The sequence below is a fragment of the Miniopterus natalensis genome, chromosome 10 (assembly GCF_054644295.1).
Source record: "Miniopterus natalensis isolate mMinNat1 chromosome 10, mMinNat1.hap1, whole genome shotgun sequence".
NCBI lineage: Eukaryota > Metazoa > Chordata > Mammalia > Chiroptera > Miniopteridae > Miniopterus > Miniopterus natalensis.
This window is the reverse complement of record NC_142090.1, coordinates 71,957,394-71,983,598: the sequence shown is the minus strand read 5'-3', so window position 1 is coordinate 71,983,598 and position 26,205 is coordinate 71,957,394. Positions and strand designations below refer to the sequence as shown.

At 36.2% G+C, this 26,205-nt stretch overlaps 1 protein-coding gene across 1 annotated transcript in view; it reads right to left on the bottom strand.

Moving 5' to 3' along the window:
* SP4 (Sp4 transcription factor) overlaps positions 1-26,205 on the bottom strand; it is a 49,319-nt gene that overhangs the window by 11,112 nt on the left and 12,002 nt on the right. The window contains exons 3-4 of the mRNA XM_016217045.2: positions 8,531-8,759; positions 2,059-2,258 (exon numbers count right to left, since the gene is read on the bottom strand). Of these exons, the coding sequence (XP_016072531.2) occupies positions 2,059-2,258; positions 8,531-8,759 (429 nt within the window). The remainder of the gene's footprint in view (positions 1-2,058; positions 2,259-8,530; positions 8,760-26,205) is intronic.

Sequence of the window (26,205 nt, the reverse complement as noted above, 5' to 3'; positions counted from 1 at the left end):
ATACTAAGACTCATCTGTGTTACTAACATATGAGCATACCAAACTAAGTAACCTTTATCATTTTAATAGATTTAACAACCATTTTTTCTTCTCTGAGACTATTTTCTAACCTATAAAATGAAGCTAATTTATATTTCAGTGTTGCTGCTGGAATAAAATAATATATTTGAAACATCTGATATATGGTAGCTGATCAATAAATGTCAATTCTATTTCCCCCTTTGTGCTATGTGTACCTTGAAACAAGTTAAAGTTTAATTCAAAACTTTATCCAAATTAATTTATTCGATAATTAATATATTGAATCCCAAATATATCAGAATGTTCTGAATAGAGAGGGTCAGAGTTCTATGGGGGGAAAAAAATTACCCTACCAAAAATCAAGACTTAAAGAAGCCTCTGATAAGTAAAACAGTATAGTATTGGTGTAGAAACTGACAGATAAAAGCTTCAAAACAGAGGACCCAGAAATCAAGCCACTCCTAAAAGGATATTAATATATGAGAGAAGCTCATTACAGATCAATGAAAAATGTAGGCTATTCAAAAAAAGGCTTTCCACATGGAAGACAAAAGTATAGCCCCATTTCATTCCATCATCGAAAAGATTCTAGACTGATAAACAACCAAACTTTAAAAAGAAATAAAAATCACCTTACAGCCATTAGAAGAAAATGTTTTTTAAAACTTTATCATCTGGGCCTGGCCAGGCATGGCTCAGTGGTTGAGCATGGACCTAGGATCCAGGAGATCATGGTTCGATTCCTGGTCAGGGCACATGCCCAGGTTGTGGGCTTGATCCCCAGTTGGGGGCGTGCAGGAGGCAGCCGATCAATGACGACTCTCTCATCATTGATGTTTCTCCCTCCCTCTCTCTCTCCCTCTCCCTTCCTCTCTCTCTGAAGTCAATAAAGATATAGTAAAAAAATAAAAATAAAAAAATAAAAATGAGCAAATAATCAACAGGAAAAGAAATATAAATGGCCAATAAACTTATGAAAAGATGATAATCTCAGTATAATCAGTAAAAAATGCTAATTTAAAAAATGAGAAATCATCTTAGGTTGACAAAAACATTCAAAGCCTGACACTCCTGAGTATTGGTGAACACAGAGCAAAGTGGAAACTCAGTCACTGCTAGTGAGGCAGAGACGCTGCTAACAGCCACCTTTGAGACTTTAGCAGTTACCAAGCACACACATCTCTATGACCCAATACTTCTACTTCTTCTCCCTGTCACTGTATATGCACAGAAGCAAACTCTGTGATGGCAAAGAACTAGCAATCATCTAAACAGCCTGGGAAGTGGATTAACACAGTGGAGTAGAGTCATGAGACAGACACTGCATGACAGTTAAAAGAAACACACATGTATACATACATGTATTGTGCACATATATATGAACCCCGGTAGGTCTCAAGGCATCCGTGAAATTATGATGCGGGAATACGTCATTTACATAAATGTCATAGCACACACAGCACAGTATGCACCGTGCACATCCACGAACAATATGCGCAAGGGCACTAAAACCGCAGTGGAGACTTACACCTTAGACTCATGGTGGCTCGGCCTTGAGAGGTAGGAGAACAAAGGCGGTGTCAACTGTGCACAGAAGTTGTTTTATTAAAAACAGCAGGTAATATGACATTAACAGCTGCCAGTTCTGAGTGAGATAGGTGAGTCTATCACTTTGGATACTTGAGTCAATTTTTTGGATTGTAAGAAAACAAAAGCTAATAAAAACCACCAAATCTTAATTCAACTCTCTTTTCATCTATTTAAATCCTAAAAAAAATCAAAATTCATCTTGCTAAGAATACAAGATAAGCAGATGAAGTAAATTTCAGGTCAGGTAATTATGCTGATAGAGCTTACAAAAAGCTGAATAAAATAAGAGCTAAAGAATTTAAATCTTAAACATCTTCCATATAATTGCTGAAATGAATTCTCTTTAATTTCCATTATTTCCAATCTGATAGCTAACGTCACTAAAATTTTCATCTAAGCACTGAAAAAATACGTAGAAAGGACAAGTCCAAAAATAAACCTACTAACCTGTGTGGGTTCTTCTATGTCTCTGAAGCTCATCACTCCTTGTGAATCTTTTGCCACAAAACATCCAGTTGCACACAAAAGGCCTTTCTCCAGTATGCCAGCGAAGATGTGCTCGTAGGTGAGATGTTTTGCCATAAACCTTTCCACATCCTTCAATATGACAAATATGCTGTTTCTTTTTTCCCGGTTCATTACTGCCTCTACAAAAACCAAAACCAAGCATTAATTATACTCCCAAACATCAAGCTTATAATTATGGAAAAGTAAAAGTAATTAAATGATGCTTTTCTGAATGGGTTTTAAAATCATAATGCCTTAACTGTAGTTAAAAATAAAAAATTTCAGGTCCTAGTCGGTTAGCTCAGTTGGTTAGAGCATCCTCCTGATACACCAAGGTTTCGGGTTCAAAACCAGGGCACATATAAGAATCAACCAATGAATACATAAATAAGTGGAACAACAAACTGATCTCTTCTCTCCCTCAAATCTATATATATATATGTGTGTGTGTGTGTGTTTGTGTGCCCACGCGTGTATATATATGTATTTTTTAATATATATATCTTTACTGATTTCAGAAAGAGGAAGGGAGAGGGAGGCAGAGAGAGACAGAAACATCAATGATCAGAGAGACTCACTGATCGGCTGCCTGGTGCACGTCCCCGACTGGGGATGAAGCCAACAACGCGGGCATGTGCCCTGACCAGGAAACTGAACCATGATCTCCTAGATCCCAGGTTGATGATCAGTTGCTGAGCCACGCTGGTTGGGCAAATAGATATATTTTTAAAAAATAAGAAAAATTTCAATTCAAAATAAAAACCATGGTTGTGTACTAAACTGAAAAAATGCTTTGAAAACATGTTAATCTCAGAGAGTTTATGTTCTGCATTGGACTTCATGTTTATTTTTTAGCAGGCTCTTCCCTGGGGGAAAAAATCTCTTTGCCAAAGGATGGTATTCTCCATTTAAAAGTGTAAGGTTCAGAGTTTCAATTTCAGCAGGACACTGTGACCAGCTCTATGGACCTACTCTCCAGTGAAACTAGTGAAAATTTTAAAAAATAAACAAAATAAATACCATTTACAGTCTGTGGAATTAGCCCTAGGAGCATACAGCAAATAAAGAAACATTCATTCATGAAAATAAAAGACTCTGATGTGAACAGTGAGAGAATGTCATATTTGAACCAAGACACACCCTCTCTCCCTTCCACTTCCTTTGACACAGAAACAGATTAGTGCAGCCAAGATTGGTGCAGCCAAGAGAACAGGGTTCCCTCTCCCACCTTCTAGTCAAAGGGCTATCTCCATATGAGGGGCAGGACATCAGCATTTCTCATTCTACCCCCAGCTACCTGATGCTGAGGCTAAATTCCAGGTGAGTGTGGCTGATAGGCAGGGAACTCTCTTCTTCCACCCAACCCCAACTCCTGAGACAGAGGCTCTACCTTGGATAGAGCAAGATGAAAACACTGGGGTCCAGACTGCCCTTGACCCAGCTCATCTGTAGTTCATAAATCAGAGGTCCCAATCCAAGAAAGGTAAACCAAGAAAACCCGACGTTACTGATGCCCCCTGCCAACAAGCGCTCAGCTCCTAGAGCAGGGATGTGACTAAGAGATAGGTGCCACACTCACTGTCTCAACCCCCACTATGACACAGAGATTAGGCCAGAGGGAGAGCAAGCCATAAAGAGAGCTCCAAATCTCCCCCAACACCCATCACCATGCCCCAAGTTGACTTCCTTTGCAACAAAGCATAGAGAAATTTGAGCATCAAGGGGTTCTTAAAAACAGCCGAGATTGTTGCAAAAGGCAACTGGGAACAGACTGATAGATTTATTGGAGAAACAGGCTAAACTGCAGGCAGGTTTAGGTTGCTGGACAGAAGTCAGAAAGAGGCAGCTGGGAGGAGCCCTTCAGAGTTAGAATAAATCTCAAACACAAACCTAGTGATCTTGCACTTAAAGGAATCTGATTGGGTCAACCTAGGGAAAATGTATGCTCCAGGGCATTGTTGAAAAAAATAGAGCTATCAGCTGGCTATTAGTGGAGCTTAATAGCTGGGTGTGGTCAGTGAAAGAGACGATCAAAAATATCCCTGCCAAAATGACTGTCATCCCAGAGTCACCATCAGAATACTCAAGTCTGCATCCACTGAGGAGGGTCTCTAAAATAATCCAGCTGGTCACTAAGTAAACAAACAAATAACAATAACAAGTCAGGGGGAGGGCAGGGGCAGTACTAAGAGTTGCTACAATATATTATCTAAACTATCCAGTTTCCAACAAAAAATTATGAGACATGCCAAAAACCAAAACCAAAACACAAAACAAGAAAGTATGACCCATATACCAGAAAAACAAACAAACAAACAACCCCCCCCCCAAAAAAAACAGGGAAGAGAAACTTCCTGTGAGAGCAACCAAATTTAACAAGCCTTCAAAGTAGTCATTATAAATATGTTGAAAGAACTAAAGGGCACCATGATTAAAGAAGCATAATGACAATGTTACATCAAATAGAGGATATCAATAAAGACTTAGAAATGATTAAAGAAAAATCAACTGGAAATTCTAGAGATGAAAAGCACAACTGAAATGAAAAATTCACTAGAAGTACTCAAGAGAAGGAAGAAATTGAGAAGTTGAATAAGTCAATAGAGATTATGCAATCCAAAAACACACAAGAAAAAGAACAAAGAAAAATTTAGTGTCAAAGAAATTCGGGACACAGACATACAGTAGGAGTGGGCAAACAGGGAAGGACGGGGAGGGGGGAGGGGAGGAAACAGAGAGAGTAGAGTAGGAAAAAATATTCAAAGAAACAATGGTGAAAACTTATTGAAAAACATTAATCTACACATGCAGGAAGCTCAAACAAACTCCAAGTAGAGTAAATGCAGAGATCCACAAATAGATACTTTATTATTAAAAATCTCAAAACCCAAAGGTAAGGACGAAAGTATTGAAAGCAGCAACAGAAAAATGACTCATCACTTACAAGGGAACCCCATGACCCCACTAAGATTAAAGGCTGATTCTCAACAGAAACAAGGGAGTTTAGAAGGCAGTGGGAAAACATATTCAAAGTACTCAAGGAAAAAACTCAAACAAGAATCTTATATCCAGCAAAGCTATCTTTCAAAAATGAAGGGGAAATAAAGATATTCCCAGATTTAAAAAAAACTTACAGAATTTGCTGCTAGCAGACTTGCTGTGCAAAAAATACTAAAGAAAGTTGTTCAAGATGGAAGCAAATAAACTCAAAAAGTAATTCTACTGCACACAAAGAGCACCAGCAATGGTAATTATGTAACTACAGAGGACATAATTACGTATTTCTTCTGTTAACTAATTTAAAAAGCAATTTTATAAACAATATGTATAAAATGTATTGTCAAGCCCTTAAGATTATAGAAATGCAATATATATACCGTATTTGCCAAAAAACAGCACAAAGGAGGTAGATGAGAGCAAAGCTGTACTGGGTTAAGGAAATGACCCCAGGTGGAAACTCAAGTCCACAGGAACAAAGAAAACTAGAAGTGAAAGAGTTAACATAGCAAAAGCTATATATACTTGCTCACCTTTGCTCCACTTCTTAAAAAGAAGTAACATTTATATAAAGTAAGAATTGTAACAATGTATTGCTGGGTTTGTAACATTTATACTACGGGTAAGAATAATACCATAAAAAGAAGCAGAAGGGAGTAGACTTATATAGGGGTAACCTTTGTATAACTCCTGGAATTAAGTTACTATAAATGCTAAACTGATTATGATAAATTAAGATATATATGGTAACCATTAAGGAAGTAACTCAAAATAATATAATAAAAGATCATTAATGAAATTAAAGTGCTAAATTTCAAGTTAAAATGCTATTATTATATTCACTAAATGCAAAAGAAGTAAAGGAGGGAGAGAGGGAACAAAACAAGGCATAAGATATGAAACACAAAAAGTAAAGTGACAGAAACTCAACTGTCAAATGTGAATGGATTACACAACCCAATCAAAAGGCAGATATTTGTCAGACTGGATTTAAAAAAAGGTGCAACTATATGCTGTCTACAGGTGACACACTTTACATTCAAAGATACAAAGAGATTAAAAGTAGAACAATGGAAATAGATATGCCAACAACAACCTGAGAAAGCTGGAGTGGTGATAGTAACATCAGATAAAACAAACTTTAAAACAAAAGATATTATTAGCGATACAGAGGAAGATTTGTTAAAGATAAATGGGTCAATCTATCAGGAAGATATAACAATTATAAACATACATGCACTTAAACTAAACAAGATAGTAACAAGAGAGCCACTGAAACAGATAAAGTAAAAACTAACAGAAATGGAGAAATAGACAATTCAACAATAGTTGGAGATTTCAAGCTCTATTTTCAATGGTATTTTTGTAAAACAAGAACAATTACATGCCAATTGTTTAAATAACTTACATGAGGGGGCAACATTCCCCAAATTGACCTAAAGATTCAATGCCACCCCACCCCCATCAAATTCTCATCTGCCTTCTTTATAGAAACTGACCAGCTGATTCTAAAACTCACATATTTCAAGTGTCTCTACAGAGTCAAAACAATATTGAAAACGAATAACAAAGTCCAAGGACTCATGCTTCCCAATTTCAAGTTACTACAAAGCTAAAGTAATCAACACAGGGTGGTACTGGTATAGAGACAGACATACAGAGCAATGAAATAGAACTGAGAGTCGAGAAATAAACGTTATGTCTATGGTCAACTGCTTTTTGATAAGGATGTTATGACCATTCAATACATGGGGAAAGGACAGTCTTTTCAACAAATGGCACTGAATGAACCCTTACCTCATACCATATAAAAAAATTAATCCCAAATTGATCAAAAACCTAAATGTAAGAGCAAAAGCTATAAAACTCTCACGGGAAAAGCTATAAAACTCTCTGTGGCCTGGCTGGGCATGGCTTAGCAACTGAGCATTGATCCAGGATCCAGGGGATCATGGTTTGATTCCCAGTAAGGACACATGCCCAGGTTGTAGGCTTGATCCCCAGTCAGGGGCATGTAGGAGGCAGCCAATCAATGACGACTGTCTCATCATTGATGTTTCTCTCTCTCTGCCCCCCTCTCTCTTCCCCTCTCTGAAATCAATAAAGATATATTAAAAAAACCACAAAACCTCTCTGACCTCAGATTTGGTAATGAATTTTTAGATACAACACCAAAAGCATAAGTAACCAAAGAAAAGACTGAACTTCATTAAAATAAAAACTTGTGTTTCAGAGGACAATATCAAGGAAGTAAAAGGACATAGACTGGGAGAAAATATTTACAAATCATGTATTTGATATGGGATTTGTTTCTACAACATATAAAGAACCATTACAACTCAATAATAGAAAGAAAGAAAATGAACAAAAGATATTAATAGACATATATACACAAATTGCCACCAAGCACATGAAAATATACTCTATGTCATTAGTCATCAGGGAAACGCAAATCAAAACCACAATGAGACAGCACTCCACACTCACTAGGATGGCTATAATAAAAAAGTCAGATTACAACAAGTGTGGGCAATCGTGGAGAAATCAGAACCCTCATACACTACTGGTGGGGACGTAAAATGATACAGCCATGTTGGAAAACGTTCTGGCAGTTCCTCAAATGGTTAGACCTAGAGTCACCATATGAACCAGTAATTCCATTCCTAGGTATATACCTAAGAGAAATGAAAATATATGTCCACACAAAAAGTTGTATAAAAATGTTTATAGCAGTATAATAGCCAACAGGTAGAAAATGACCATGTCCATCAACTGATGAATGAATAAGTAAAATATTGTATATACATACAATGAAATATTATTTGTACATTAAAAAGAATAACATGTTAATGCATGCTGTAATATGAAAAACTTTGAAAACATTATGCTAAATGAATAAAACCAGTTACGAAAGACCACATATTATATGACTCATTATATGAATATTCTGCATAGGCAAATCTATAAAGACAAACAGTTCAGTGGTTGTCTAGAGCTGGGAGGGTTGGGAATGAGAGGAAAATGGCTAAATAATACAGGGTTTCTTTTGGGGGTGACAAAAATGTGCTAAAATTAGTTGTGGTAATGGATGCACAACTGTGAATACATTAAAAACTACTGAAATGTACACTTTAAATGACTGAATTGTATGGTATGTGAATTTTATGTCAATAAAGTTATTTAAAATTTTTACATGATAAGTGAAAAAAAGTAAACAATTGCAAGAAAGTATAAGGTACAAGGTGCAGAACCATTCCTAGAACAGCTCAATTTAATCCACTTCGTAACAATGCTATACCTCACTTTCTGGATTACAAAGCTAGTTATGTTCTAATGAACAAAGTACTCAACCAATAGCTTGGTTTCAACTATTTTATGCCTTCCAGAGAGACACAGTTGGTAATAGAGCATTTACCTTCCTTCTCCTTCCCTACAATTCGGACAGGAACAGGCAACTCTTCGAAGCCTCTTGCCAGGCTGTACCTCTTGATCAGAAGCTTGCTGGCCTTGCTGCAAATGCACTTGTGTGAGTTGGTCAGGACTAACAGCACCTATCGTTGCATTAGCAATTCCTCCAACTGCTACAGTTACAGGAGCTATTGTAGCTTGTTGGACTTTTACGCCATCTTGTCCTTGCTGCTGACCTAAAAATGGGGAGGAAAAGAGTATGTTTTCTAGTCCTTCTAAAAAGGGAAACAATAATTTCAATGTAAACATTATAAAACCTAACATATTTGTTCTAACAGATAATCTATGTAAAGTACAAAAGCAAAGGGGTTAATAATGGCTTATACTATGCCAATCCTCCTAAAATATAGTATATTTACTTTAGTAGCTCAGGCTGTCTCTATAGCTGGTTGGTGGTACTATATACATAAATCATCTAACCCTCTTGTGGCTTAATTTCTCCATCTGTAAAATGAAGATAATAATACTTGCCACCTACCTACCTCACTGAAGTGCTGTGAGGATTCGAGACATTATTTGAAAAGCACTTTGAGATCCTCAGATGAAAGATGCTATACAAATACAAAGCATTATTATTACCATTTCCACAGTAAGCAACATATCTCATTCACTCCAAGAAAATGAATGAAAAGTAACTAAAAAGATTAAGTTTTATGGACATTTCTCATTCCTAAATACTTCAAATTAAGCAACCATCTCTTTATTGATGAGTCTTTTTTTTATTATACACACTGATTAGTTTTTTAAAATGCAAAACCACCCATGTTTATTACATACTGTTACTATAATCATAAAACAGACATTTAGGATATTGTTACTTTGTTCACTCATTTTATATAGCTTAGACTTCACCTCTCAGGTTAGCACATATACCAATTTGGCTTCTTCACTTAGGGAAAAATATGATAAATAATACACAACGTGACCAAAAAAAATAGCTATTTACATGGCACGTCAGTATGCTTTATAATTATCCTTTCTTTCACTACAGTCTGCTTTCTCCCCATCAGGTCCATGTGGGGATAGAAAGTATATGAACGGACAGAAAACACCTATTTATAAAGGAATGCTCCTACCTCAAGGAGTTGATGTAAGGATTAAAAAAGTTAATTTTTACAAACCCTTTATCACTGTGCCCAGCACAGACTTATTCATTACATGTTAGCTACTGTTACTACTGAATAAAATATGGTAGCAGAAATAAACGTGTGAGTACTGGGTAAAAAATAAAAGGGTTTATTTTAAAGCTGCATATGTAGTACTTTAACCATGCACAGCAACCAAGAAAAGACAATAATAATTAGCAAGTGAGAAAACACATTTTCTAAACAAAATTAAACCTCTCTTTCTGCCAGCCAAAGTCAATCTCACCCTCCTTGGTGTATTCACAGCACTTTGAAACCTTTGTAGCACTGATAACTACAATACAAATAAAAAGTATGTATTGTATCACTGTTTTAGTAAGGGTACACATTGTAGTTCTTCTAAGTTTAAATTTTTGTTCACCTTTGAATTAACATAGTGTGACAGGTGAAACAATGCAAGTAAAGTCAGAGGTTGTAAGTTCATGTCCCATTTGGTGACTCTACCTAGAGATCACGGAACTGAGGAGTTTCCTCAACTCTAATAATGCTGACCTCCCTAAAATTCCTGCCCCCTACCTACTTCAGAGAGTTGCTTATGAAGATCAAGTTGCTTTCCTAATGGGTCAAGACTTTGTGAAGTGTAAAGCAATACATAAATGTAAAGTAAAATTATTATGCCTCATTGTAGCTTTTGATCACATATAAGTTTTATATATTGAGTAAAACCAGATTCCTTAAGAATTATCTTGGCTGAGCAAACTGTGCAAACTATTTGTGCATCTAGAGGCACAGTGATACATATACTCCGTTTACCGCAAAATGCATTGCTGGAAACGGGAGTTCTATTTGAACCAGCACTACATAGTCTTTATAGCTTGGCGCCATGGTGTTGCAGGTATTTTAAGTTGGCAAGCATTCTTTACATCTCCTGAAGTCATGAGATATTTCTGGCCATAATTTTTCCAGCCACTGTTCATACAACAGTTGGTCATTCCTTTCAGGTTGCAATGGTATTTAAGATGCCCTCCATTAAGTCAAAACTGCTAGGGATCCCTGGCTGTTCACTCCCCTCAGATCCCTTGACCATCTCCTCGAGCCTCCATGTTACAAGCATTTATTTGTTCAGTACCTAGACAACTTAGGAAGTTATTGCAACAACTAACACTAAGCATATCATATTTGAATTTATATATGTAAGCCTGACAACTCTCCTGACTTCTTCACCTAGATGTCCCAGACTACTCTGATCATATCACTTCTACGCACAGTAACTTTCAGTCATTCCCCAATGACCAAAGTCTGGCATTCAAAGGATTCCACCTCAAGGACTTCACTCGACTCACAGACTTCTTCCTAATGGCCAGATCCAATGTGCATTTTCTCAATGAGCATTACAAGATTGCTCGGTAGCATTTGACACCACTGACCACTCTATCCTTGAAAACTGAACACTTCTCTAACCACACCCACACTGATGTTTTTCCAAGCTACTCCTCAGGGTACTGACTTCTCTTACTCTAATTCTCTCCGTGGGTTATCTCACCCACTTTCATAACTTTTACTACCATGTGTATGTAAGCTGATGTCTTTCAAATCTGTCCCCTCTGCTCAAATACCTCTCATGAATGTCATACTCTTATTGTTATCTACCAGGGCACATTTCCACCCAGATTTTTCACAGGCAACCTGTCTAGGAATCAGACAGCTTATCCCACTCTCTGAAACTAGCTCTTTCTCACTGTCCAAATAGAAAACTTGGAAGTCATTCTTGACTTCCCTTCATCCCTTGCAACAACAGTAGCTATCACTTTATACTTACTTTACTGGATATCTTACATATATTATTTTATTAACTCCTCACGTCCCTATGGCTGTCCCAATTTTAAGTTGAGAAAACGGAGGTTCTGAGAGGTACACAAACACCCAAGTCATGAAAAAGCTAAGTGACAGAGCTGGGATTTGAACCCAGTTCTAGCTAACTCCAAATGTTCTTTCTGCCATATACATTACTTGTTGAGTCTACCTTTTCAAAATATCTCAAATCTGTCCATTTCCTCCATCCCTACTGCCTGTACATTAGTACAGGTTCTTATCACCAGTTTTGCCATATTGCAGATAGAAACTGGCTCCCTTCAAATCAATGAGCCCTCAATGAATTCATTGGTCAACACTTCTTAGCATAAATCTCTTCATAATCTAGCTCTTGCTTACTTTTATAGCTTCAACTCTTGACACTCCTCCTTCATTCCCACTTTCAACACCAGCTACAGTGAACTCCTATGTCCTCTAATGTTCCATGCTTGAGCGTCTCTGGGCCTTTGAATAATATAATTGTAAGTTAATACATTTTCTCATCCCAAATCTCCATTTCCTTTGGTCTGACAAAAGCCAACTCACCTTACAGAACTCAGTGCATGTGTCATTCCCTTTGGGGAGTCCTGATAAAGGCTTCTGTAAATCTAAGTCAGACATCTTTTTTCTCTTTTCCATTAATATCCTCTGCATAATTTTATCATATCAATGGACAAACTATATGGTGAATTCATACAGTAAATGCTTGTTTATTTTGTCTTTCCCACTAGATTGTATACTCTTGTCTTTGAGGAGCTATATATACCTCGCTTCATTTTCCATTCCTAAAAGTGTATTGCTTGGGTATGTTAAGACTTACAAACAGCACAGCCGGGCATGGCTCAGCAGTTGAGCGTCAACCTAGGATCCAAGCGATCAGGGTTCGATTCCTGGTCAGGGCACATGCCCAGGTTGCGGGCTTGATCAATGACTCTCTCATCACTGATGTTTCTATCTCTGTCTCTCCCTCTCCTTTCCTCACTCTGAAATCAATAAAGATATATTAAAAAAAAAACAAAAAACTTACAAATGACTGGCCATGTGATAATGGATGCTGTCACTGTGTCGAGTTAAAATTATAGAAATCTGTCCTAAAGTGTAACTTTTTAATTTTTTAAAAAAGTTGTTATTGATTTCAGAGAGAGGAAGGGAGGGGGGAAGAGAGAGAAAAATCAATGAGAGAGAGAGAGTCCTTGATCGGCTGACTCCTGCATGCCCCCTACTGGGGGATCTAGCCCATAACCTGGGCATGTGCCCTGACCAGGAATGGAACTGTGACCTCCTGGTTCACAAATCAACACTCAACCGCTGAACCACGCTGGCTGGGCTAAAGTGCAAATTTTTAAAATTAAATGAACTGGACATAGCATGAATTATCAACTAGACAAATTTGCATTACTGAGACTACTACTAGTTATAATTCAATCAGGAAAGTGAGGAGTAAAATAAAAAATAAACACAGGAAAAAGCTCTTACCTAAGAGAAATAGTTGGTTTGTAGGAATGACTTTGAGTTCAATTTATCAAGTAATAATTGGTAAAGATGTTAAAAAACGTGTAAGAAGCTGTGCCAATGACAGTGCTGGTGATAATGGGGAAGATAAGTTATTATGGAAACAAACTATGTATTTATAGCTATAAAGCACTTATTATTGAAATGTCTGGAGGAAAAAAGTTATTAATGTTCTTCTTAAACTCTAGCCTCTAACCTGTATGTTACCACATTAAAACTGTTTTATTTATAACATAATTTTACAAATAACTCAAATTCCTTGGTAAAGTAATCTCTTCCCTCCATGCTGTGAGAGGTAAAAGCACTCCAAGGCTGTCTGGAGCAACTAAGCCATCTTTCTTATTCCTTTCTTTTTTTGTTCTGTTCCCTTTTTTCAAATATAGAAACTGGGCCCAGTTAATGGGGGGCAGTTTGTTTGCAGGTGGCATATGAGATTGCTAGATACTCAAAAACATCTACAATGGGTATTTGGGAGAAAATCTTTTGTTTCTTGTACATTTCCCTTTAGCACTAGTCTGTTACCTCAACACAGGAGTCAGATTTGAGACTCGTATTTAAGTTTAGAGGAAGAAGAGAAAGGAGATTTAACTATTCCATACAGAATAACCTAGTTCTCTGGATTTTGACGCATGGGGCCTATACCTAAGACAATAAAATATTACTCTGACTCAAATTTCAATACACTTTGCTCCATAGGAAACCTTAGGGATTGGCTGAGTTAGAATTTGAGTATTTCTCGTTTCTCTAATCAGATACCATCTTATTCCATCACAATATTAATCACAAATTACTTCTAGCAAAAGTTCCTCAGGACAGAGGACCTCTGTGTGGTTTTATGTCCTTTGGCTATCAAAGTTCCTAGCACACTAGAAGTACTACTCAATGAATATTTCTTAAATAAAGTGAATGGCAATCTAAAATGCACTTAAACACAGGAGCTTTATTAGATCTATTTTGACCCTATCAAAGAACACTTCAGGAAAGCCCTACTCTAAAACAGGAAAACTACCTAACCATATTAAATACAAATATCATACACACACACTTCAATAATACAATAAAAAATTACTTAACTTAAAAGCAGGCTGACAAGTTTTAGAGTTTATTTAAGCAAATATAGTTTGCAAATTATGCAAAAACATACAAAATACTCATTGAGTCATTACAATTAAATGTGCCTGTATAAGAACCCTGGAAAAGCAGTGGTAGAAACTCCCAAATCAATGTCCCAGACACTGGCAATACCCTAGTGTCATGGGGAAGTTAACAGACTTCCCTAAATGCCTAGTTTAAAAAATATGTATGACACTGGCTCTTAAATAAGTTTAACTACTGAAGAGTGTCCAAGTCATTTTCTAGAGACCATGTTCCACGAAAAAAATCTTGTTTATTTTCTTAACTTGCACCAGTTATTATTTGTACAATCTTATCATTAGAATAATGTTTTTAATGATAAAAATATCTGATGTTAGTTTGTAATAAAAATTTACATTTTCCTCCAAAATTATTGGGTTATAGAATATTATTAGGCAATTCTCAGAATACAAATTAACAATGGGCACACAAATAAAAGGACTCAATTTGTATATATTTTTCCTCCTCATAATTTAGGAGGTTGATGAGCAAATAATCCAATGTATAAAGCAGCTCCAGTTCATATATTCAGTTCAATTTACTACAATAAGCATTTACTGAGTGCCTCCCATGGGTCAGGAATACACAGATGAGTAAGGCAGGAGTTGGGAGAAAAGCCCAAAACAAAGATACACTTCTCTCTGACTTCTAGTCATTTCTATTTATTCTGGCCTTTATCCAGATTAAGGGTCACTCTTCTCAACTCTCTGTCCATACAGGGAAAAGTTTATGTTGTAGAAACCCTTCCCAGTAGGCAAACAACAGACCTGAGACAAATCCGAATACTTCCTTGAAACAGGATTGCAATGTTAAAAAAAAAACTTCTAATTTTCCCACATTCCATTCATTCTTTAATGAAACACACTCATTTAGAGGGTGGTAAAATCAAAGGAGTACCTGACTACTTCTACGTGGAATTTTAACACATTTAAAGCTTATTCCAGTTCTTTAGAGGTAAACAGAGTCACCAAACGTAGTCCTCAACTGATACGGCCTCTATCACAAACTTTATCCTACTTGAAGGCTCTCTCACTTCTTGAAAATAAAATTAAAGTTTTAATAACTTGAAATGTCTACAAACTGAAAATCTATGAAGGTTTTGAGGAAGGAAAAAGGAGTGCATAATCAAATCTGGGTTTTAGGAAAACTCTGGAATGTCAAGTATGTGACAGAAAAGCTAGAGGCAGAGAAGCCAGTTAAAAAGCTATTTAACCTTCTGGATCAGGGGTGGGGAACCTTTTTTCTGCCAAGGGCCATTTGGATATTTAAAACATCATTCGAGGGCCATACAAAATTATCAACTTAAAAATTAGCCATGAAAAAAGCTCCTAGATTTATTGAATTTCGAGTCCCACCTGCAGTTGCCTTGGCAGGGCCAGGCCGAATGATTTGGGCCTGTGTGCTGGACGTTCCCTACCCCTGGTTCTAGATAATGGGGTCCAGAAAAAGAGCACTGACAATAGAAAGGAAAAACTAGATATAGGAATAATAATTATTTTAAGTAGCTGCTGGCACTTAGTGAAAACTGTTCTTTGTTCTAAGCACTGTGCAAAGCACTTTACATGTATTATTCCACTAAAGTAACGCAATTATTACAACTGTACAGATGAGGACACTCAAATCTAAAGAAACATTTGATCAAGATTTAAGTGGCAAAGCCAAGAATTGAATCAAGGTCTAATTCCAAGGTTCAGGTATAAAACTACAAACGATGGTTAAAATCACTATTATAAAGATACAATCAGATAATTCTGGTCAGGGTCACAAGGAGGATGGTGAGCCACTGACTAAGACAAACGGATCCAGGAGGGGAAGCAGGTTGGAAACAAAAATCAGTTCTACACTTTCAAGGTGTTTCCCAGAAAACAGAACCCAGCTCAAACTGTCATCATTAGAACTGCTCCGCCTCCAAGATGTAAGCCCCACATTGCCTCCTCTCTGACCACTGTCATTGCACCTTCTGTCATTCCTCCTCCCAACACTTCTGAACGTCATCTTCATCCACACCTGGTCTTCTAGTCCCTGGACACACATTCTCAATCCAGCAATCCTCTGGCTTCATTTGGCATTCTTTGCTAATACCTTGCCTCTTTGAACTTCTGCTGTATCTGGTGGTAATTCGCCTCAAAAAACAATCTGATTTCATCTGCTACTGCTTCAAAAAACATATTCAGCTTTCTCTCTAATTTCCATTGTCTCTCCAGCACTTCTCTCTTCGCTACCTTTATGTCCCTACTGAACCAATCTCCTTGTAACTAGACTAGTCTCCTGTCCTCCATGTCCACACTATGCAATCTAAAACGTAAATTTGATCATGATAGTTCACTTCGTAAGGTCCCTGAAAGGCTCCCCATAGCTTTTAGGATAACATTTAATTCCTTATTATGGCAAGGGAAGAATCTCTACAACCTGGGCCCCCTGCCATCACGACCACAGCACATGAACTTTTGGTCTGATCACATGGAACTATCTAGTTCTCTGATCCCATCATACTATTACATGACTCTGACCTTTTGCCTGGAATATCCTCTCTCTGCCAACCTGGCTAATTTCTAGTCATTCTACCTGAGCTATCCTGTATCACCTCCTCGAGGAAACCTTCCTCACAAATTTCCTCATATGATTACATAGTACACTTCTATGTTCCCATAGAAGACAGGTCCTTTTATTTAAACCACTGTCACGCTGTATCATAACTAATCTGCTATCTAACCCCCAACATCCTTACTCCAATTATATACTTATATACTCTTTAATGTCTTCTTTAGTATTGTGGTGTAGATACCTAGCACAGTACTTGGCAAATAATAGGCCCTCAATAGGTATTTACTAAATGAATGAACATAATCACGGTCTGCCTTTATCAGCCCCCCAAAATATTTTCCTCCTCCTGTTTTCATCAAACTCTTTCAAAATGTATGCTTGGTCAATAGTTTCAGCACTCACTCATCAATTTAAATGCTTTCAGTTTTGCTGCAGCACTTCTTCAGCTTTATAAAATTATACTGTCCTACAGAACTTTCTGCAATAATAAAAATGTACTTTATCAAGGCTGTCCAATACTCAGCTTCTAGCCACATGTGGCTGTGAGCTATTGAAGTGTGGTTAGTACAACTGAGGAAATAAATTTTTAATATCAATTAATTTTACTTTAAATAGTCACATGTGGCTGCACTGGTTCTCAGTGACTTCTTCCTGTTCTTAATTCCAGTATCACTACCTTTTACCATTCAGTTTGCTTTTGGTATATGCCACTGCACTTCTATGTACTATCTTTAATTTTAATGAACATTCTGACTTGTCAACTAAAACAGAAATTTCTTATATCATTTTTATGTTCTAGGAACTTAGTTCTGTTCCTACACTTAGTAGGAACTTAAGGAATAATCACACAAAAAGACATGTATCTGAGAGGCTGCAAGTAACAAGAAAAGGAGAAAATCAGGACCAAGGCCACTAGCAACTAAATAGGTAAAAATAGGAAAATAAGAGGGGGAAAAACAATTTGACGTGAGAGCAGAAAATATGGGCAAAGGCAATCACAGAATTAGGTATTAGTATACTAACCATCTAAAAACAGCAAAATCTTACAACAGTAATCATCAAATGACTCTTAGGGTTTCCCTGTTTTATAGGCAGTTCATCTGAAAAAGCAATGTTCAAAATAAATAGGTAAAACATAGGGTTTGTATTTTATCTTTTTTTCACCTACAATGGTATTTATTTAATGAAATCTGATATATCAAGGCAAACTATTGGCTTGTGCAGGTGGGTATGAGGATTCCCAAAACATTAGAATGATAGCGTTAATTGCATAAAAGTTTATAGCTGATCTGTCCAGCCCTGGAAATACAGAACTGGCATTCAGTGCTACGAGGGTACAGTATGCCCTGTCAGTTCTTAGGGTCACAGCTTAAAATAGTTGCATAGTTCAGGGCCAAGAGAGGCTAGGCAAACACTGTTAGGCTGTCATGGATCAGTCTAACCCCACAGATGACTATTTTAAGCTACATCTCTAAACAGCAAATGGAACAACCAGAAAATTCTAGCTTTCTACTTTCAAGTGTGGATGAACTAACCACAGATTTTCTCTGAAAACGTGCAGGGATCATTCTAACCACATAAGAGCCATCCTATATCCTCAAGCATGCAGTCCAGGCCCGTGTTCAGTTGTAGGGAATTCAGTTCTAATCGTCTCCTTCACTTGCAACTACGATGAGGGGAGTATGAGCACACCTTTGGGGGGAGGGGGGGAGAAATTTTTAAAAATTATATTGACTATCTTGGACACAAATAACATTTGGCATATTTAGGGGCAGGAGAAGATTAGAACACAAGCAAAGAAACAGTTTTATTCACTTACATGAATTTACAACCTGATTAACTTTTTAAAAACCTCCTTTATTAGAGTACAGCACAGTCAATTTCCTTATAGTCAATAATATTGTAATAGTTAGGTATGGTGCCAGGGGGAACACTTTGTAAAGTATACGATGCCTAACTACTATGCTGTACACCTGAAACTGATACAAAACAATACTGAATGTAAACTATAATTGAAAAACATTTTTTAAAGAAAAACTCATTTATAAAACTAAACCTTAAGAGACAGATAGAACTGCTTATACATTTGACAGAAGAAATTAAAACAATTTAAAGATGTGTACAGAAAACAACAAAAATAAACTTCACTGTAAAATTATAATCAAAGCTTAATTCTTTTAACAAATGATTTCTACATTTCCTATTCAAAATAGTTATAAGAACTCCTAAGTTAAGCTATTTTGTCCCTTTAATTTCTTCATCACAATAAAGCCACAAAAGGCCATGAATTTACAATACCTTTACTATTTTACAAACAAGTGGTTTGTTTCATTAACTGCTCACAGCTAAGATATCTTAGTATTATTTCCACATATGTGCATTTAACTGACGGGAAATAAAATATATAAAGTAAAAGAACTAATAGGAAACAAAACAGAACAGCAGATCACATTCATGTCCCTTTCCCCTTTGACACATTAGAGAGGTTAATATTTTACATTTCTATTTTGCTGTCCCTTGGAAAAATTCAATGTGCTTTATCAGCTTGGGCAGACAATGATCTATTTATTATCAAATATTCTTGCCTGTTTACCCTTGATGATTCTAAAAAAGAAAGGGACATGCAACTGTTCTTATTTCTAGATCTAGCAAATACTATATAAACTTACAGAATGGCTTGAAAAATGCAACAAAACGACATTTGGTTACATTTTTTAGAAAACTTAAAATATTACTGATTTAAGTTCTTACAAAGGCTGCCAATAGATTGTATCACATAAAAATTTTAGTTTTAATAAGTAGACAAAGAATTGTGGCTGATTTTAAAACCCTAAACAAAAATATATAAAATATGGCCAGATTTACAGTGCCTAGAGTATGGCCATCCAGAGGAGTATCTAACATTTCAGTATGAAAAGGGACTATAATGCTAAAACACATGAAAAAACTTGGATGCTTAATGTAACTTTCAGTAGCAGTTACAAAACACAAAGTCACTGTAAAACTGAAACATGTCATTAAATAAAATCAAGATACTTTATAGTACTATAGAATACTGAACTTTTCATACTATCAGGGGACTGATAAAATGATCATCTTTTATTCAATTACCAAAAAAGACAAAAGCATTCCAACATGGTGAAATCCAAAGTGTCTGCTTACTACAGCTGAGTAATAAATACTAGTCCTTAAAACAACTGACAAGTTTTAAAAAATTCCCATATACTCATAGAAAATGGAATGAAATAATTAAATATAAAACAATTTTTTCCAGAAGAGCTGCACCTACTTAGACAAATATTTACGAAGCAAGGCACTGTCAATGCACACTGGAGGAAGTCAAGATGATCATGGTACTATTAGAAGTAGTACAGTGGACCATTATTTAGCTCCCATTTATAGCTGTTTATTTTTCACTACAAAACCTGAAAGTTGTGGCAACAAGAACACCTCAGGGCCTCCAACAGACCAGGTATAAGAGCTGGCAAGAAAAGAGTACACAGTAAATATGGCAGAGGACGGAAAAATGTTTTAAAATCCAGGAGTCCCCTCGCTGGCTGGGTAACTCAGTTGGTTAGAATGTCGTCCTGATACGCCAAGGCTGCAGGTACAATCTCTGGTCAGGGCACAAAGGAGCAACCAATGAATGGATAAATAAGTAAAACAACAAATGGACATTTCTTTCTCTCTTTCTCTCTCAAATCAATAAAAAACAAATAAAATAAATCCAAGAGTTCTAAACAGATTATTCTACATCATACTTCCATGATTTAACGTACTATATAGAAGCTGCTAAGTGCTTTATTCTATGATCAAAAACTATAATTTCTCTTAGTGTATCAGAGGATCCCCGGGAAGCAGCTAACATGCAACTCTAGAACAAGCTACGAGGAAGGTAGTATATGAAAGATTTTTATGGACGGACTTAAATTTAACATCCTTCCTCAATATTATACCCTGCTTAATTACTTTCTTCAAATGTGGAAAACCAAACTTGATCCAGTATTTATAGAAAGACCCAACAATACAGAACACAGCAGGAAACTATTTACCTATTAATAATGTATCTATCAAAAACACACAAAAGTCCACTAAGAAAAACTCACTTAAATTTCTACCTCATTTTTTGGTTAACATAATTCACTGGTCTCTCAACAATTTCTCCCCATATTTTCTCAGTTCATAGTATGATTATTTGATCCAGTCAAATTTAAGATAAAAATTCAAATACTAGAAAATGGTTAAAACAAAGCCCCTAGCTTACAGGTTGTTACAAGTTTCTAAGTTTGCAACATCAAAAACAAAATTAAAAAGAAAAAGAGAAAGAGCTGAGATACAAAAATGAGTGAATTTTAGACATAAATATCTAGATTCTATTATTTAAAAGTTTATGAAATACAATTTAAATAGCTATATTAAATTTCAGTTTTGTTAGATGAAAAAACTGTATCAACTGGAATAGTTACTTGGCAACCAAACCACGGCCACTTGGGACAGGAGAAAACAAAATTAACTTTATGACTATATTCTCTTGAGAGGGAAGAAACAAAAAAAATGTGCCTATAATTTTCTTCCTAATGAAAAAGCTTATGACATGTCTATTTAAGCCTCAAGGAGTTAGACCTGGGTTATCCTGGCTTTGCCAACAACTACAGATGTGGACTACATATCCACTTTGGGCCTCAGTTTTTTCACTTAGAAAGAGCTGACCAAAGCTGATCTATAAAGGTTGCTTAGAGATCAGAATTTCTGTCATTTTCTAATGAGGTTAAATAAAAAGTATTATGTACATACATACATATAAGTGTATATACACACAGACATATACACGCACACAAACATTTATATCTCAATACCATTCTGAATCTAAGTTACTTCTAAAGAAACCTTTAAATTTAACAGTATTTAATACTACTTCTTAATGATAAGACTACCGTAGGATTGAGTCAGTAGCTTACATTTTAAAATATAATGTATTAATAGAAATTCTGAGGTACAGTAAGACTGAGATGAGAAGATTGCCACTGAAAAGATAGTTTGTTATTCACAGTTCCCAAGAGGAGGGGGCACACCATGCCACAGGTGCCACACAGGGAAGTACCAGGGTTGTTAGGAGGCAGAGAGCAGGAGAAATTGCGAGCAAGAGCCTTTATTGAGATTTCCACAGGAAGGAAAAGGAGAGGCAAGAGAAAGAGGCTTAGGATTGGCTAGTTCTAATAATTTCAGGAGGCTCCGGGGCATAGGGGCTGTTCCTAGTTGGTACCTGGCTCTGGGGTGGTGATTAGAGTAGGAGAACAGTGGCCTGAAGTGTAAGGGCTGACAAAGGATGTAGTTGGGGAGTGGGCTCTGACTTGGTTGGTTTGTATTTGAAAAACACATTCAAGGGGGAGTTGTTTACTATCTCTTGGATTTGGTTAATCCTGGAAGGGGCAGTCCCCCCGGAATCAGCAAGGCCCCAGATGTCAAAGTATCAGAATACAAAAAATAAAACCCATAAGTAACACACCTAATTAAGCTAAGTAATAGAGAAGTGTCATTTCTCCTGGATATTATTCAACACTCACTGTATACCAGCATCGCACTGTATGCTGCAGATTTTAAAAAAAGGGCCATCTAATAGAAAATGAGACTGCAAAATGCTAAACACATACACATATTTATTTAGAAAAAGAGAATAAGAGCAAATTTATAAAAATTAACAATAGTTTACATCTATTTAGTGCTTTGGCATCTACAAAACATTTTCACACGTTACTCCATTTAATCTGCAGAAAAAACCTGTGCAGTAGGCAGCCTGTTATCTTCATTTTATAGTGATTATGACTAAGGCTCAAGAAAGCTAAAGGACATGCTCACATTACAGACCAGGGAACTGGAGCCTCATCTTGATTCTTGCCCTTTGCTATTTTCACCAGGGCCAAAATCTCCTTTATTTTAAGTTAAAGCTATAGTATGATTTATGTAGAAACAAATAGTTAGCTATTGCTAACCACTGGGGACTGATTACTCAGTGGTATTTACTGTAACAACTGGGTTAACATGTGGAAAAGCATGTAGGATTCTTAATAACTAATGAAACAAATTCCTTACTGGGAATACTTGTAGGTGGTATTTAAAGGCACAATTGTCTTTGTTTTGTTTTCCCCCCAACTTATGTATAAAAGAGTGCTAGACCTCACAAAACCTTTTGAAGATATAATTTCCAAAACAGCTTTTATTTCACAGTAGTTGTGGGTGATTAAATATACACTTTTAAAAAAATTTCTATCATTTAAATTAACAAATGAAACCCAAGCAAATATTACATTAAAAATTCTTCTGAAATCCCCTTTTAAAAAATTCCTGTTTAGTCAGAGGCACTGATCTCTTTTCCCTTAGACTGTCAAATAAAAAAAATGACAACAGCCAACACAACCATAGCCATCCAAAGTGAATGCCCTCTCTTGAACCATAAATATATAGGTCATATAACAGAATTGCATCTTATTGGTCATAGTGCATAATAAGGTTGCATCTGATTGGTTAATTCTTGGTACCAGAAATCCTTATGTACAGTATAGGCACCTGAGTTTTTAAAAAGTCACTTTGGAACAAAAAGGGTGGGTAATTACTATTATTCTTTTTCTTTTTGTAAGTAAGTCACAATTATACCTTTTTGTGTGTGTGTATGTCAGATAGGCAAAAAATATAATATTTTTTGGTGTGCAACAGAATTTTCATAGTTTATGTGGGCCATAAGATGAAAACGGCTAAAAATCGCTGTCCTAGAGAGTAAACAGCGTTCAGCTGAAGATATAGAAATGCATGCCTGCTGAATTTACTATAGAAGTTACTGTAAGATATTTAAAATAGTATTGCTTAGCTGTAAAGGTAGGTGATAGTTACCCTAGACCAGCCTTATAAAGTATTCTTGCTTACCAGCTGCCTAACATACTATATGACCTTATATGACCTTGGCCAAGATATTAACCTCTGACAGCCTTAGTATCCTATTCTATAAATTGCAGTCACCACCATTACCTTCTCTATAGAATTGCAAAAATTAAATCAGTTAATGAACATAAAATATTAAGCACAGTGTCCGACACGTAAGAGACAAACAATGAATTAATTCTACAAATATTCATAGAAAACACAGACATAGGAAGTATATACGGAGAGACAGTAAGTGGTAATGGTTCAAGAACAGGTTCTAGAAACAATGTGTTCGGATTATGTGGCCTTGAGCAAGTTCTTTACCACTCTAGGCCTCAGTTTTTGTACCTGATAATAACTTCCTGGGTGTTCTGAGGAGTAAATGAATTAATTTATCAAGTGCTGCTTACAGTATCTGGCATACTATAAACATGCAGTAAATGTGAGCCAAATATAAAATAAACATGAGGGTTAAAGAAGAACGCTTTTACTTCTTGTTTCATTCATGAAAGAAAATTATACGATTTCTTTCCCTACTAGAACATTACGGAAGTGGGAATTCAATCCCATGTTATTCAACTTTATAATGAATCCAAGACTCACACACAACACAGACACTGAGTACCTATTTGCTGACTAAATTTAACTGATATAGTCTGCCAGCAGAGAGTCCACGATGCGGATGGAAGTCTATCAAGAGGTTACTAATATAATTTATCTGCCGATCATTACAATCAATATAGATAATGACATCCTACTAATGAGGACGAAAGGTGAGAGAAATTCTAAAAATAAATATACAATGTGCTTTAACTTCATAAAACTGTATTAATAAAATCACAAATCAAATTACTGCTTCAACAAGCATATTATAGTTTTTAGTATTTATGACAAATATCTGTTCAATGTTAACATCTCAAACTGGTTCATATGCAGGCTTAACTATATGGGAATACATATAGAATTTACAAACTACTTTAAGTATAATTATTTCCCCTATATAAATCCAGTTACTATTCATCACCATATGCATCTAGTCTTTTCCCTCTTCTCCCTTAACTCCCTGGCCTAGACACCCTCAACTAGAACTGAACAGGATTTTTCCACCTCCTCCCCCAACCCCACACCAGGCACAGGTACCCACTTACCACAGCACAGATCACTATCTGGTTCCTATACTCCTGTGCAAAAGCAGCTTCGTCTCTGTGAACAAAAAGCTATGGTAACTTGACTCATTATTTATAGAACTGTACTAAACCCTCTCTGATTGGCCACATTAAGAACAGAAACCACCTGAAAACTTTAAATATCTTCAATTTCTCTTATCAAAACTCCTGTCACTGCTAAGATTCTCACCTGCAACTGTCTACCAAAACATATGAAACAATCAGATGTAAGTTCCTCTTATTTCATTTTACTAATCACTTTTCCTTTTATGATCATAAACTCTCTCATTCCTTTTCAAATACGCATCTTGAATCTATTGTAAGGATCCATCCATCCCAGTCTTCTATGAAGTCAAAGTTCACCACCTGTGTCCTGTCCCCCTTATTCAATATCAGGGTATGTACTGAGCAATGTTCATCAATGTGTGAGAATATATATATATATACACACACACATATATATATGAATGATAGCCCTTGCACAATTCCACTTTAATGTGTACTAATATCCCTTGATCCAAGCGTGAGTTTTGCAATGTTTATAGAAGACTCCTTAATTGAATTTCCAAACTGCATGTGAAGTCCAACATAATCTGAAATGACCCTTCTCATCCCAACCTGGCAAACTTTTAGTCATTCTTTATGGCCAAGTCCAGTTATCACCCTCTCCATGAAAACACTCCCAGAACCCTATAAGCAGAACTAGTTTTTCTTTTCTCTGGGCTTCTATAACAGTTCATTCATAGCTTCTACAAACCAAACACCACACTGTAATTTAATTAACTATATATTCATCATATTCCATTAAGTCTAAGATGCAAGCAATCATAAGAAAAAAAAAATTCTTCTAATTAAACTGTGACATGCCCATGATTATAAGGTGCATTTCAATGTCAAAGATGTTAAAATGGGGGAGGGGGGGAGTTACATCTTAGAAGCGAAGAAATGCCATAACAGATCACATATTCCGCAAGAACAGCCGGCACGCCTCATGCATTGGGTCTCTCAACGCCATCCATGCCTGAGTGCAGCAGAGAAAAAGAACAAGTGAACCTGCTATTTTTACCTAACCCATGACCATTTCTTTCCTGTCACCATTCTGTGTACAAAGAGCAGCTTTTTTTCCTTTTTATTAAATTGACTGGGGTGACACTGGTTAACCTAAAGAGAAATTAGACCACCTCTTTTTTGTATTAAGCAACTTCACTGCCATACCCACTCTAGAGGTCATTTTGAATTCATGACTAAATTTCTCCAACAACTTTTTTACTGGGTTTATAACTCTTCCACACTTTTATCTATAGAGAAATACTCTAATATTATTTCCAGCTCAGATCTTTCCCCTCAATCGCTTCCATCAACTAGATTCATGTTTTTCAAACGTATTTTTATTATTTTGGCAGAATCTTGTCTTC